This window comes from Natrix helvetica (genome assembly GCF_964273705.1).
Source record: "Natrix helvetica genome assembly, chromosome: 7".
Lineage (NCBI taxonomy): Eukaryota > Metazoa > Chordata > Lepidosauria > Squamata > Natricidae > Natrix > Natrix helvetica.
Window position 1 is genome coordinate 55,132,408 of NC_138558.1, and position 14,122 is coordinate 55,146,529.

The 14,122-nt window shown below is 42.4% G+C and overlaps 1 protein-coding gene across 2 annotated transcripts in view; it reads left to right on the forward strand.

Moving 5' to 3' along the window:
• The first annotated feature begins 644 nt into the window (after positions 1–644).
• LOC309395095 (uncharacterized protein) overlaps positions 645–14,122 on the forward strand; it is a 95,008-nt gene continuing 81,530 nt past the window's right edge. For both annotated transcript variants that reach the window (XR_014175853.1, XM_081958895.1), the window contains exons 1-5: positions 645–965; positions 2,523–2,623; positions 4,031–4,100; positions 4,875–5,005; positions 6,080–6,165. Coding sequence is in view for 1 of the 2 variants with exons in the window: in XM_081958895.1 (XP_081815021.1) it covers positions 797–965; positions 2,523–2,623; positions 4,031–4,100; positions 4,875–5,005; positions 6,080–6,165 (557 nt within the window). In the remaining variant the exon portion in view is untranslated. The remainder of the gene's footprint in view (positions 966–2,522; positions 2,624–4,030; positions 4,101–4,874; positions 5,006–6,079; positions 6,166–14,122) is intronic.

The window sequence follows — 14,122 nt, forward strand, 5'->3', positions numbered from 1 at the left end:
TTAGGAATGTTAAAAACTAATAAATCTTGAACATCACTTTAAAAGAAAGAATATAAATCAGATTAAAATACAAACTATGTTAGTTAACAAATAACAAAACCCATGTTATTTGTCTCTAAGATCATATCCTATTCTTCTTAATCCCACCAGCTGAAGATCTGGGGGGGGGGGGGTATTAAGAAAGAGTGAGTCTGCTTCCTGCCTCTAAAAAAACACGTGTCTTCATTTCTCATTTAGGGAAAAATAATATTCTGCTTTTTAAAATATTCAAAATATTTCATTCTTCTAGGGGGGGGGGGGCTTCCCACAAAATACAAGCCCCTTTAATGGGGTGTGGGGGGAGGGTCAGAAACAGCTATTTTCCAAGTTTAATGTTATCAATAAAGAATATTTGTAGCTCAGGAATGAAACGAGAAGACTTTGGTGTGCTGGTATTAACCTAGTCTGGTAATGAAACGTCTACAAGAAAACAACCAAGCTCAGAAAGCACCCAGGACTCCTCCAAGTTAACATTTTCTCTCCCAAATTCAGGAAATATGATTTCTCCCGGCTCCACGCAAACTCGGTCCGAGTATTTCTAGGCAACACTTTTCAGTGTCCGATTTCAACCTCTACGTCTATCAAGACAAAGTAGGGGCCATTTCCGAAGTTCTGCCCAGAAAAAACCAGTAATCATCCAGCGGCAAAAAGACCAGGAGAAAATATGTGTTGTGACTGACAGCGGCCGCCAGCGGGCCTTTTCCACAAAACTTCCCGCGGAAAAGCCCGCCCAGGCCGCGCCTAATGAAGAGACACCATGTACCGTCGCGCGTTCTTGGGGCTTCGGGCCACCGCCGTCTCCTGGCTGTGGACGGGAAACAGCTGTGCCTGCAGCCGACGTTGTAGCAGCGAACCAGGCACTTCTGAGCCGCGCTTGGTGCGGATCGGCTGCGCCTCAGGCTTCTGGGGGGACACTGCGGCCGCAGGTATTTCCGAGGAAGCCGCGCTAGAGGGAGGCTCGGCCGCAAAGCACAGGCCCCTTTTTTTTTACGCCCGTCGACAGGCAGCTGCTAGGGCCGCTTACATGGCGAGATGTCCGCAAACTAAATATGATTCGAACACAAAACACTCGCCGCTCCACCTTCACGTTCCTACGTTGGGAAGAGAACTCGCCAACGGCCCTCAACGAACTGACTTTCGAATACACGCTAACACGCATGCGTCGTAAGACCTTTCGCTTACGTCCTCTCGACGATTTGTATTCTGACTTATAGCCGTCCCCAGTTTGTGCCATTATCAATTTGCCCCAACTTCACGGTGCTACAAATATATATCCCAATGGAAGCCCGTCTGTATTTTGTACATTGCGCATTTCCACCACGGGCCTTCCAACAGATCTCTCTCCCAAAACTTCCGTTTACTTCATTATGCCGCTCTTAAAATGACTCGCACCTGAGTCTTGGAGAATTGGGAGTCTTGAAGTGGAGAAGTCAAAACACACATCTTCCCATTGCCCGGAATTTTCAATCTAACTTTTTCCCCACATGCGTGATCTGAAAATAAACTGGAGTAGCTAACCACTTTTATTTATTTATTTTTTTGGAGCAGTTTGGCAGAGTTGTTGAAAGATAATCATTTGCCTTATACTGTAAAATTCTGAAACCTCTGAAAGAGTGAATGTTCACATTTAACAAGATGATGTTCAAAAAATATTTGAACCCAGGAGGGATGATGTCAAAGAAGGGACACCTTGAATAAACTAGAAGAAGCAAGACAGAGAGCTCCTTTATCCCCATTACACAACATTCTGGTGAATTTAGGAAACAGGAGACTGCAGTTATATTGGAAGGGGATGTACAGTAAGCAAGCATAACATGCACAATATAATTTTATAAGAATGAAGGCAAAGTTCATAAGAGTAATTTCTATATTTTCATAAGCAAGAAACTTGCCAACTTTTTAAATGTGTGGACTTCAACTATCAGAAAGGGGATTCTGGGAGTTAAAGTCCAAACATTTTAAAGTTGCCAAGTTTGAAAACATGACTTTAAGCAATGGGGCTTTTACCCAAAGAAGTGGATTGTAGCTAAAAACACATTTCATAGCTAAGGTGAAACTCCACCTGGTTTACTAATAACATTTGCAAGGCCAAGTAAATTTGAGACAAAACTAGTAATCTGTATCTTAATGAAAAGCTTCATGGATATTTGAGAAATATTTTATCACTACCTAAGTTCAATGAGATTTGGCATTGAGTTTTAAAAATTAATCCTCTTATATTGGAAGGAGTATATGCACATTTATCTTGTTTTTTGAATTACGTTTTTAAAATTATATAACACAGGGATGAGCAACTTTTGGAATTTATTGTGAGTTAAATTTATTAAGGAATATAGTAAGTTTTTTCATCATGTTTTATAAGGGTAATGTCTAGATCTTTGTCCATATTAAAGTCAATTTTCAACACTGTTAATAATTGTTTGCTTAATGAAAGGCCATATCTTGCCATTTGTAATCTTTTTCTCTTGATTTTCTTTTATTAGTTCCTCAGCTGCTCTACGGAGGAAAGCTGGATTTCCTGATTTTTGATTATCTTTCTGAAATTACAATGTCTTTACTAGCTAGGGCCAAAGCCAAATCTCCAGTAAGTATATTTTTGCAATTTTGGGAAAATAAAACCTAGAAAAGAATCCATTCTATATCTATGAACTGTTAAAGCTGTCAGATTTGTATAACATAACTTTTAACTGATCTAGAATTTTTGAAATGCTAGAACAGTAAAATTTGAAAGAAATAGATCACTTATCTGAACAGTGTTCCTGTAACTTAATTACTTCAACCTAAAATGCACTTTCTCTGCAGCTAATAGCATTATAATTTGTATTAATAGCTTTTTTAGTTTTTCCATTTCTTTAAGGAGAGCATTTGCTTAATTTTTTTCTACAGCTGAACAATTCAGAAATATTTCTTGTAGAGACAAAATGCAAAAATCTATGCCAACTGGAAAATTTGCTTGAGAAAGAAGAGTAAGACTGAACTCTAACATAATCAGAGCCACTTAAATAATTTCAAGAGAATTATTTTGAAGTATTTTTATTACAGAAAACATGTCAGAAACCAAATCTTAATTTCAAATAATTTCAAAAACAATTGGCTTGCAAAAGCCTTTGGTTTTTATTCAGAAGTGCCAGCCACAAAAAGTTTAGAGTTTGAGAATGAATTTTTTGGAGCTCAATTGTTGTTTTCATTGCAAAAAGGAAATATATAGAAATAGAACAAATCTTTGCTGATGATTTGGTATATTGTCCTAGTTTAATTTCAGTGTTTCCCTACCAATGACTTGCAGCACTTAGAGTCATCCATGTCTTACAATAGTAGTAATAAATCCAGGCTTTTTACATTTTCATAGCAATGATGGGTAGCATTGTAAGAAGCAGTAGGTCACGAAAAAGGAAGTGGCTTTAGAAAGTACTCCCCTAAATAATTTGGGAAGATTGCATTGATACTTTAGAATGAGAGATTTTGAAAGAATATTGATTTTTAAAAGGCTTTAGACATGCATATGTCTGTAAAAATGAATACAATTTAATTCTATTGGATTTTCTGCCTTTGAAAAATGGATTTTGCTATATTGTGCAGGTGCAGGAATGGATGTAAATTTGCAAAATAAACAATTCTCTTATTCCATTCTGCTTTCTTATACATGTCCTATAACATCCCTCGACCAAGGATGTTTGAGATGGACTGCTTGTAAGGAAAGTGATTTTGTTCTGCTGGCATATGTTTTATTTGTAAAATCTTTTTTATATAAAATCTGCAGGACATTGATATTGTTTAATTAAAGGTTTAATTTCAGCTGTCAATTGAAGAACAATCTTGTGTGAAATACAGTACAGCTTTTCTTTTTAAAAAATTGGATTTTATTTTGGAAAAAAATGGAAACTTTATAGTTGTTTCAACTGAGGAGGGTTTTATGGCACTGTAATGAACAACAGAAAATAATATGTTATCTGGTAAAATGCTTCAGTTTATTTAGGTGGCTTTTTTTTAGGATTTAGGATACGCTCCTGATTTTGTGTCAGTTGCAATGGCTCCTTATATAAAGGACATACGCAGGAAAGGTATGTTGGGCATATTTTTGTATTTTAAGCAAAAGTCATAATTTCATATTGATGTTTATAATAGCTAATGTTTATATTAATTAAGAAGTCACAATTATTTTCTTCCAGTTTACAGTTCTGAAATATTACATGTAATTATTTGGAATCTTGGTTCATTGTCTATTAAGTTACAGCTATTGAAATAGTAATGCCTTTTGTTTCTTTTTCAAATGTCAAGTCACAATCCTTGGCCTTTGCGATCACTTAGTCTGCAGGTTCAAGCTGATCCAGAATTTCTGCTAAGTTGTTAAAGATGGGCAGAACCAAAACCTATGATCAGGCCTATGTGAATCTCACTTCCTGGCAGCATGACGAAAGCTCTCAGTCCTTACAATTATTTCTAAACTTTTCTTTCAGTTTATAAACAAAAAATCTGAGAGCCATCGTGAGAGATATGTGACTTTTTAAAGTCTAAATAGAATAAGCGGTTAAAATAATTTATAGTAATTTGGTCTCATAACAGTCTGAGCAACTTAATGAGAAATCAAATGATAGTAAACCTTTGATTTAATAGATGTAGGTTTAATTTTATAGATATTGCTAGAGATAAAAATATACTGAATACAAAGACGTTATCTGATGAATCAGATCTTGTCAGAAGGGACATTATTCATTGTTAAAAGGGAATCGGCATTTGGTTTTAACAAGTATCCGTTCTCATTACTCCCTTAAATTAGGGTTTGGGTATATGTCTTAGCTATGTGCCCACTGTTATGAAGCTTTAATTTTGTTTAGGTGTTCGTGTTATCAGTAATGCTGGTGGAATGAACCCACTTGGGTGTGCTGCTGCTCTTCACCAAGTTGCCAGAAATGCTAATGTTGACTTGAAGATAGCTGTTATTACTGGTGATGATTTGATGGGAGAGGTATTTCAATATTTGTAAAATTATGATTGTTTAAAACTAGCAATTTTACTAGGTTTGGTACAATAAAAAAAACAGTTTTAATTGCTATACGACTGAATCCTGATCAAAATCATGGTATTTTCATTTCTTATTCCCCAACTTGCTACCAGTTACCACAGACATTGAAATGTATCACATGGTATATATATAATTTTGCACCGTACTAAATCTGTTTAATTTTTTTTAAATGATAAATCTATTATTAAAAAGGGATTATAATTGATAAAGTACCATAGAATCTTCTGCATACGTACTTAGATGAAGTTTACTAGTAAGACTGCATATCCCTGCAACTTAGCTTTTTCTTGCAATGAAATTTATTCAGTTGTGGACTCAAGAAACAGAAGCATCTTTGATCTCTCAGAGCTTGCAGCCAAAATCCTCAACGCATTTAGGTGAAATCTTTGTTCTTTCCAAATACGATCTGCAACACCACTATGCTATTTTGTGTCTAACTTATCATCTACCTTTGATAAGAAGAATATAAGTTACAGGTTTAAAAGGGCTCATTGCAAACAATCTCACATGACTCCATTTATTTTCAACAATTTATTCGGATATAAATTTTATATGTGCTGCAGATGAATTGATGTATTTATCAATAGCAGCAATTCTGCAAGCAAGTTCAAATACAGTAGGTTTGTATCCTACTCACTTGATTAAATATGGAGTTAAATTCAGATAATTAGATAGTTCTCAATAACTCTTTCTATATCTTAACATTGGTTTGTTACCACGGTTGAAAAAGATTACTCAGATTACAGGTTAGCAGCACCAACTTTATGGCAAACAGACAAGTGTTTTTAAAAAAATATGTGCTAGATAAATAATTACAAAGAAACAAACTTACGTAGTTTCTGTAGTTCCTTAAATAATGAATGCTTTTCTAAAAATGTAAAATGATGTTGATCAAATTTTGTGACTGAGGAAGTTGTATTGATTTTATTAACATTTTAATATGCTGTATATGTTAGGACAGTATATAAATAATATTTTCATAACAAAATCATAGGTTTATTTTGTTTTATTTTACAGTTAAACAATATAAGAAACACCATCATAAAACAGGAGAATGGAAAACTATTTCCAGAAAATGTTCAGAGCATGAATGTATATTTAGGGTAAGATATTTAAATATTTATTTTGTAAAATGTTATCTCAGAAGGCAGTGTATAGTGCAGTGATGGCGAACCTTTTCAGCACCGAGTGCCCGAACCGGATCAGCTAGCCAACGTGTCATTTTTTAGGCCATTTTCAGACTGGTTTTGGGTATGTTTTGAGGCCATTTTCTGGTGCTCCTGGGAGGTACATGCCAGAAACCAGAAGAGTAGCTGGCGACAGCGTGCATGCCCACAGAGCAGGCTCTGCATGCCACATCTGGCACATGTATATAGTGTGTACTCATTTCAGAATCAGAATAGAGCTGGAAGGGACCTTGGCGGTCTTCTAGTCCAGCCTCCTCAAGCAGGAGATCAAATACCATTTCAGACAAGTGACTGTCCAGTGATGACAAGCTGTTCTACTAGTTACTTGTCCTCAGTGTTAGGAAGTTTCTCCTTAATTCCAGGTTGCTTCTCTCCTTGATTAGTTTTCATTCACTGTTTCTTGTCCTGCTCTCTGGTGCTTTGGAAAATAAATTTGTGGCAGCCTCTCAAATACTGGAATACTGCTATCATGTCTCTCTAGTCCTTCTTTTCTCTAGACTAGCCAAATGCAAATCCTGTAACTGTTCTTCATATGTTTTAGTCTCCAGGCATTTAATCATCTTAGTTGCTCTTCTTTGCACTTTTTCCAAAGTCCCAACATCTTTTTTGTAATATGGTGAACCAAAACTGGATGCAGTATTCCAGGTGTGGTCTTATTAGGGTTTTATAAACTAATATGTCATGTGATGTTGATTCTACATCTCTGTTTATGCAACCCAGGATTGTGTTAGCTTTTTTGGCTGCTGCCACACATTACTGACTCATATATCAGTGATCATTCACTAGGACTCCAAGATCCCTCTCAGAGTTACTGTTTTTGAGCCAGGTTTCACCCAATCTGGCTGGGCCCGGAGGGGGGGTTGCCCCTCAGGGAAATGTGCCCTCCAGGTTACTGTGTATTCCACCAGCCACGGGCCCAAGGTAGGGGTGGTGGGGTAGCGATAATCATCCGGGAAGATTTGGCACCGAGAGAATTCACTGTGTCGCAGATATCTGGTTGTGAGTCTCTGGGCGTGAAATGGGGCCCAGGGAGTCAGCTGGGCCTGTTGATAGTATACCTGGCTCCCCGCCATACATCAACGGCCCTGCCCGGGCTCCTCGAGCGGATCGCGGAGATGGCGGTTGAAACCCCCAAGCTGTTAGTGATGGGGGATTTCAACCTGCCATCGACGGGAGAGGCATCCGGGGCAGCCCGGGAATTCATGGCTTCCATGACAGCCATGGATCTGACTCAAGTAGTTCAGGACCCCACGCACGAGGGAGGCCACATACTGGATCTTGTGTTTGTCTCCGACCAGTGGACGAGTGATCTGGGAAGAGGGAATTTAGTCATCACGCCCCTGTCATGGTCAGATCACTCACTTCTCCAGCTGGACTTCCCTGGCGCTGCTCCCCACCGCGGGGAGGCGGAACCAGACTATCCCAGGTGGTTCCGCCCCAGGCGTCTGATGGAACCAGATAGGTTCCAGGCGGAGCTTGGGCCACCTCCTGCAGACCTGCCCCGCCCCCGGGCAGAGGACCTGGTAGCCGCGTGGAATAATGCGGCCGCCGGTGCCTTGGACCGGGTGGCGCCTTTGCGGCCTCTCCGACGGCCACGATCGACCCGGGCCCCCTGGTTTAACGGGGAGCTAAGGGCGATGAAACGCCATAGGAGACGCCTAGAGAGCAAGTGGAGGTCCTCCCGCTCCGAATCCGACCGAGCACAGGTAAGAGCCTATGTAAGGACTTACCTTGTGGCAATAAGAGTGGCCAAACGTCAGTATTGTGCCACCCTTATAGCGTCCGCAGAGAACCACCCTGCCGCCCTGTTTCGGGTGACCCGCTCCCTTTTGTCACAGGGGCAGCGGGACCCCCCATTGCTGGGCCAGGCAGAGGAATTTGGAGAGTTCCTGCAGGATAAAATCGATCGGATCCGAAGGGGATGGACCCACCTCAGTGCTCCAGTGGGGACGTCCGAGGCTAGTCTTGAGAGACCATGCTGGGAGGAGTTTGACCCTGTTGTCACCGAAGATTTGGACAGGTTGCGCGGGCGACTGCGAGCCACCACATGTTTATTGGACCCGTGTCCCTCCTGGTTGGTACTGGCCTCCTGGGAGGGCTCACGAGGCTGGCTACTGGGGCTGGTGAACGCTTCGCTGGGTGAGGGCCTTTTACCAACCGCCTTGAAAGAGGCGGTGGTGAGGCCCCTGCTCAAGAAGCCTTCTCTGGACCCAACGGAGCTAGCAAATTACCGTCCTGTCTCCAACCTTCCTTTCTTAGCGAAGGTTGTTGAGAGTGTGGTGGCTCAGCAGTTTCCGCGCCACCTGGAGGAAGCTGATTATCTAGACCCGCGCCAGTCCGGCTTCCGACCCGGTCACAGCACGGAGACAGCCTTGGTCGCGTTGGTGGATGATCTCTGGAGGGCAAAGGATGGGGGTTGTTCCTCCATCCTTGTCCTATTAGACCTCTCGGCGGCCTTCGATACCATCGACCATGGTATCCTATTGCGCCGTCTGGAGGGGTTGGGGGCACCGTATTACGATGGTTCCACTCCTACCTCTCTGGCCGGACGCAATGTGTGTTGGCAGGAGAGGAGAGGTCGACCGCGAGGCCCCTTATCTGTGGGGTCCCACAGGGGTCGATCCTCTCGCCTCTCCTGTTCAACATATATATGAAGCCGCTGGGCGAGATCATCCGTGGTTTTGGGGTGGGATACCATCTGTACGCTGATGACACTCAGCTGTACATTTCCACCCCAAACCACCCCAACGAGGCTGTTGAAGTGATGTCCCGGTGTCTGGAAGCCGTACGGGTCTGGATGGATGACAACAGGCTCAGGCTCAACCCCTCCAAGACAGAGTGGCTGTGGCTTCCGGCTTCCCGGTTCAACCAGCATATGCCATCGCTGGCCATCGGGGACGATCAATTAGCCCCGGTGGAAGGGGCGCGCAATTTGGGCATCCTCCTTGATGCCCGGCTGTCTATGGAAGATCACGTGGCAGCCGTGGCGAGGGGGGCGTTCCACCAGGTTCGCCTGGTGCGCCAATTGCGGCCCCTTTTGGACCGGGAGGCCTTGCGCACAGTCACTCACGCGCTGGTGACGTCTCGCCTGGACTACTGTAACGCTCTCTACATGGGGCTCCCCTTGAGGTGCACCCGGAGACTGCAGTTGGTCCAGAATGCAGCCGCGCGGGTAATTATGGGGAGATCGAGGTTCTCCCATATAACACCCATCCTGCGCGAGCTGCACTGGCTTCCTGTGGCCTACCGGGTGCGCTTCAAGGTACTGGTTACCACCTTCAAAGCGCTCCATGGCACAGGGCCTAGTTACCTGCGGGATCGCGTCCTGCCCCATACATCCCTGCGACCCGTCCGCTCACACAGAGAGGGACTACTCCGGGTGCCGTCCTCCAGAGAGTGCCAGAGGGCGACGCCCAGGAGTAGGGCCTTCTCTGTAGTGGGCCCCACCCTTTGGAATGACCTCCCCCCAGACATCAGGACAACAACCGACCTTCGCTCCTTCCGTATGAAGCTGAAAACCTACCTGTTTCGACTAGCTGACCTGGCATAATACTACAACCTCTCCAGCCCAGGGCATTTTTAATTGGTAATTTTAGTTTTTAAGGGTTAATTTCACTGGGGTCTTAACTTTTTTAGGTATTGTAACTTATTTATTTATTCTTACCTCCTCTGTACGCTATATAATACTTTTGTACGTCGCCCCGAGTCCCTGTGGGGAGAGGGGGCGACTAATAAGTTCAAGTAATAAATAAATAAATAATAAATCTGTACTTGTACCTTTGTTTTTTCCTGCCCAGTGGTAAAATCTTGCTTTTCTCCAGTTTGCCCTATTATTCAAGTTTGTCAAGATCTTTTTGGATCTTGAGCTTGTCTTCTGGAATGTTGGCTATTCCTGCCAGCTTAGTGTCATCTGCAAACTTGATAAGTTCCCCTTTTGTTCCCTCATCTAAATCATTTATGAAGATATTGAAAAGTACTTGGCCTAAGATGGGACCTTGTGGTATCCCACTGCTTACTTCTCTCCATGTAGATATAGTACAAAACAAGGAAGACTTATTTTAGTTTGTCAGCCAGTTACAAATCCATCTGGTGGTGATGCTGTCTATCCCACATTTTTCTAGTTTACCAAAGTGTTGGTTGTGATCTACTTTGTCAAATACCTTGCTGAAGTCTAAATATACTACTGTATTTTTCGGAGTATAAGACACACCTTTTTTCCTCTAAAAAGAGGCTGAAAATCTGGCTGCGTCTTATACACCAAATACAGCATTTTTTGCCTCCCGAAGCCCCACCCCTTCACCAAAATGGCAGTGCATAGCCTTATGGAGGCTGGGGAGGGCAGAAATGTGCAAAAAACGGCCCGTTTTTGCCCCCCCCCAGCCCCCAGCAGCACTCTATAAGCCTCCATAAGGCTATGCATGCAATTTTTTTTGATATAAAAGCAGCCTGTTTTCACGAAAAACGGGCCAATTTTTTGCTCGATTTTGGCTTCCCCACCCCCAAAGGAGCACTCTGCAAGCCCCCCCCCAGGCTATTCATTCCCCTTTTTTAAAAAAAAAAACTGGCCCGTTTTTGTGAAAAACGGGCCGTTTTGGGGAGGTATGCAGAATGCTAAAAAAAATTTTTTTTCCTTTCAGAAAGCTGTTTAGTTAGAGGGATTGATGAGAATTACATTGGTCAAGTGCTGTGCCAGCAGAAACAAAGTTTTAGGTGCTACAGGTTGTCAGCGATTTCCTTCTCCAGCACATAGATAAATACACCTGGAAACATCTATCTACCTACCTACTCACTCACTCTCTCCCTACCGTATTTCTCTCTCTCTCTCTCTCTCCCTCTATCTACCTATATACCCACCTACCTACTCTCATTCCCTCTCTCTCCCCCTACCTATCTACTGTATTTCTCTCTATTTCTCTCTCTCTATCCCTCTACCTACCTACTCTCTCTCTCTCCCTACCTATCTACTGTATTTCTCTCTCTCTCTCTCTCTCTCTCTCCCTCTAACTACCTACCTATCTACACACTCTCTCTCCCTACCTACCTACTGTATTTCTCTCTCTCTATTTCTCTCTCTCTCTATCCCTTTATCTACCTACCTACCTACCTACTCTCTCTCTCTCACTATCTACCTACAGTATTTCTCTCTCTTTCTCTCCCTCTCTATCCCTCTATCTACCTACCTACTTTTTTTAAAAAAAATTGCCTCTTCAAAACCTGGGCGTGTCTTATACTTCGGTGCGTGTCATACTCCGAAAAATATGGTATTTCCACAGCATTTCGCTGGCCTACTAATTTATCTACTTTGTCAAAGAATGACATGAGATTGGTTTGGCATGATCTGCTTTTAACAAATCCATGCTAGCTTTTAGTTATAACTTTGTTTCTAGATATTCACAGATTTTTTAATTACTTTTTTATTATTTTCTCCTTGGTATTCTGTATTTCTGTAGAGATGTAGTTATCTTTTATATATAATGCAACTCCACGTCCTCTTTTGTTAGGTCTGTTTCTTTGGAATGGTTTGTACATTTCCATCATATATTCCAGTCATGAGTTTCATCCCACCAAGTTTCAGTAATGGCAACTGTATCATATCTATCTTCATGTACGAGTGCTTCAAATTCACCCTGTTTGTTCCCTAAGCTTTGAACATTAATGTATAGGCATTTGAGTCCTTTATTAGTCTTGAGTATGTTTCTTAGAGCTCCTACTTTGTAACTGGGATTTTACATCCTTTCCATCACTATTTCATTATATTTTTCTTTTTTTATTTCTTTTTTCTCTTTGCTTCCTTCCTACCTATGTGATTGGTTATCTAATGGTTTTTACTTTGAATTAGACGCTGTAGGTTGTGAAGATTGTCCCTCCTCAATTTTAGTTTAAAGCCCTTTTGATAAGATGAGCCAGTTGTGTTCTGATTATATTGTTTCCAGTTCTTGTGAGGTACAGTCCATCCCTTGCCAGTAACCCCTCATCTAGGTCAGGCATGTCAAACTCACGTCATGACGGCGGCATCACATGACATATTGGGACTTTTCCCCCCTTCTCTAAACCAGGCATGGGCGTGGCCAGCTTGTGACACATCCAGCCCATGGGCCAGGAGTTTGACAGCCCTAATCTTGGTAATCCAGACATGGTCTAGGAAGCTGAAGTTCTGTTGACAATACCAGTTTTTAAGCCAGTGGCTCTTTTTAAAAATCATTTGCTCCCTCATTGAATGTTGGCCTTTTGTTGGAAGTATAGATGAAAACACCACTTGTGCTCCTAATTCCTTAACTTTCTTCCCTAGTGTTTGTAATCTCTAGTTCGGGTATCTGCAACCTGCAGCTCTGAAGCCACAACTGGCTCCGCCCCTCACCCTCCCCTCAAAGTCACTAGGACATTTTGGTGCTGCACGCACCTTAGTCACTCGGGGAGATGCATGACTTGTTCTCCGCCCCGAGACACTGGCCCAGCTGTGGCCAATGCTCCGTGTCATAATGGACTCCAGGATTGGACTCCCCGTTGTGAAGTGCACTAAATTTAACTGTGCTGCGCAAGGCATTGTGAGAGCAGTGGGCAGGTTATGGAGGTGGCAACAGCAGCAGGTTAACCGCAACCAGGCTGGGCCAGTATCTCAAGGCAAGTCACACATCTCCCCAAGTGACCAAGGTGTGTACAACATCAACAAGAGCTGGAAGAAGTACCTGTGTTAGGGCTCCTCTCCTAATTTAAGAAAGTGAAGACTCTTGACACGGATTATTTCAAATGGAACCTTTAATTAAGAAGAATGGAAGCCATTAGAGCAACATCTGAATCCCTTTTGGCAATGCAAGTAGAATTAAAGTAATAGTGACCCCTCCTCTTTGTCAGAATGCAGATCCTAGCCAATACACAAGTGTGAAAATGTTTCCTTTATCAACTGGCCTGAGAGCCAAATAAACATACATTCCCATGGTTATCTTCCGTTAGACATCCCACACGGCCATCATAAATATTCCTCAGAAGGTGGTGGGATCTCCGGCCTTTCGGGGCCAGGAAACCAGTTGTAAAATATCAGTTGTCACAGGCACTGCCAGTAAATTGACAATTGAGTGGCAGCTTCACTTTTAGGGATCTGACAACCTGTGAGATATGGTAAGCCCAGGGGTGCTTTGCTCCCACTCTGGAATATGGAGCAAGTCTCCATCGCCTGCCATCACCCTTACCTTCTCAGGCCAGGTGAGGAGTGACTGGGAGGGGGGGGCAAAGGGTGGGGCCAGCCAGTGGTGGGTTCAGCTGACAGGGAGCCACAGCAGGCGGATGAAAGAGCTTCCTTTATCTGGGAACCTGAAATGACTCCTGATTTAAATAATATGCTAAAAAGCACCCAAAGAAGAAGAAAGAACAACATAATAAAAAACAGCCCCAATCCTTGCCTGTTTTTGGAAATGGTTCAAGAGGGAACACACAGACACACCTGTTAGGGATGTAACCCTAGGCTTGGCTTGGCAATGTATATAAGGTATTTGTAACAAGTGTATCTGTTACTTTAAATGCTCAAGAGGTGTAATTGGTTTGTTACCTCATGCAGCTATAAGAGGGAGCCAGAATGGTTGTTAGATCTCTCTCTCTGTGTTTTGTTAGAAGCTGATCAGGTGTATGGTGAGGTATTGTGGTTTGCAACTGTTAGCTATTTTGTGTGTTAAACTGAGAATATAGATAACTGACTGACTGAACTGTGTATGACTTGGACTGTTAACCGGACTCTGAATACTTCTATATTTCTACATAGTAAACTACTATATTTTTATACTATTCAGTGTCTCAGTATGCTGGTTTGTGCGTGTTATTCCATATCACTCTCATTACGCTTCTCTGCATACTCGCTCTTCTAACGGGGAGCTTAATCACT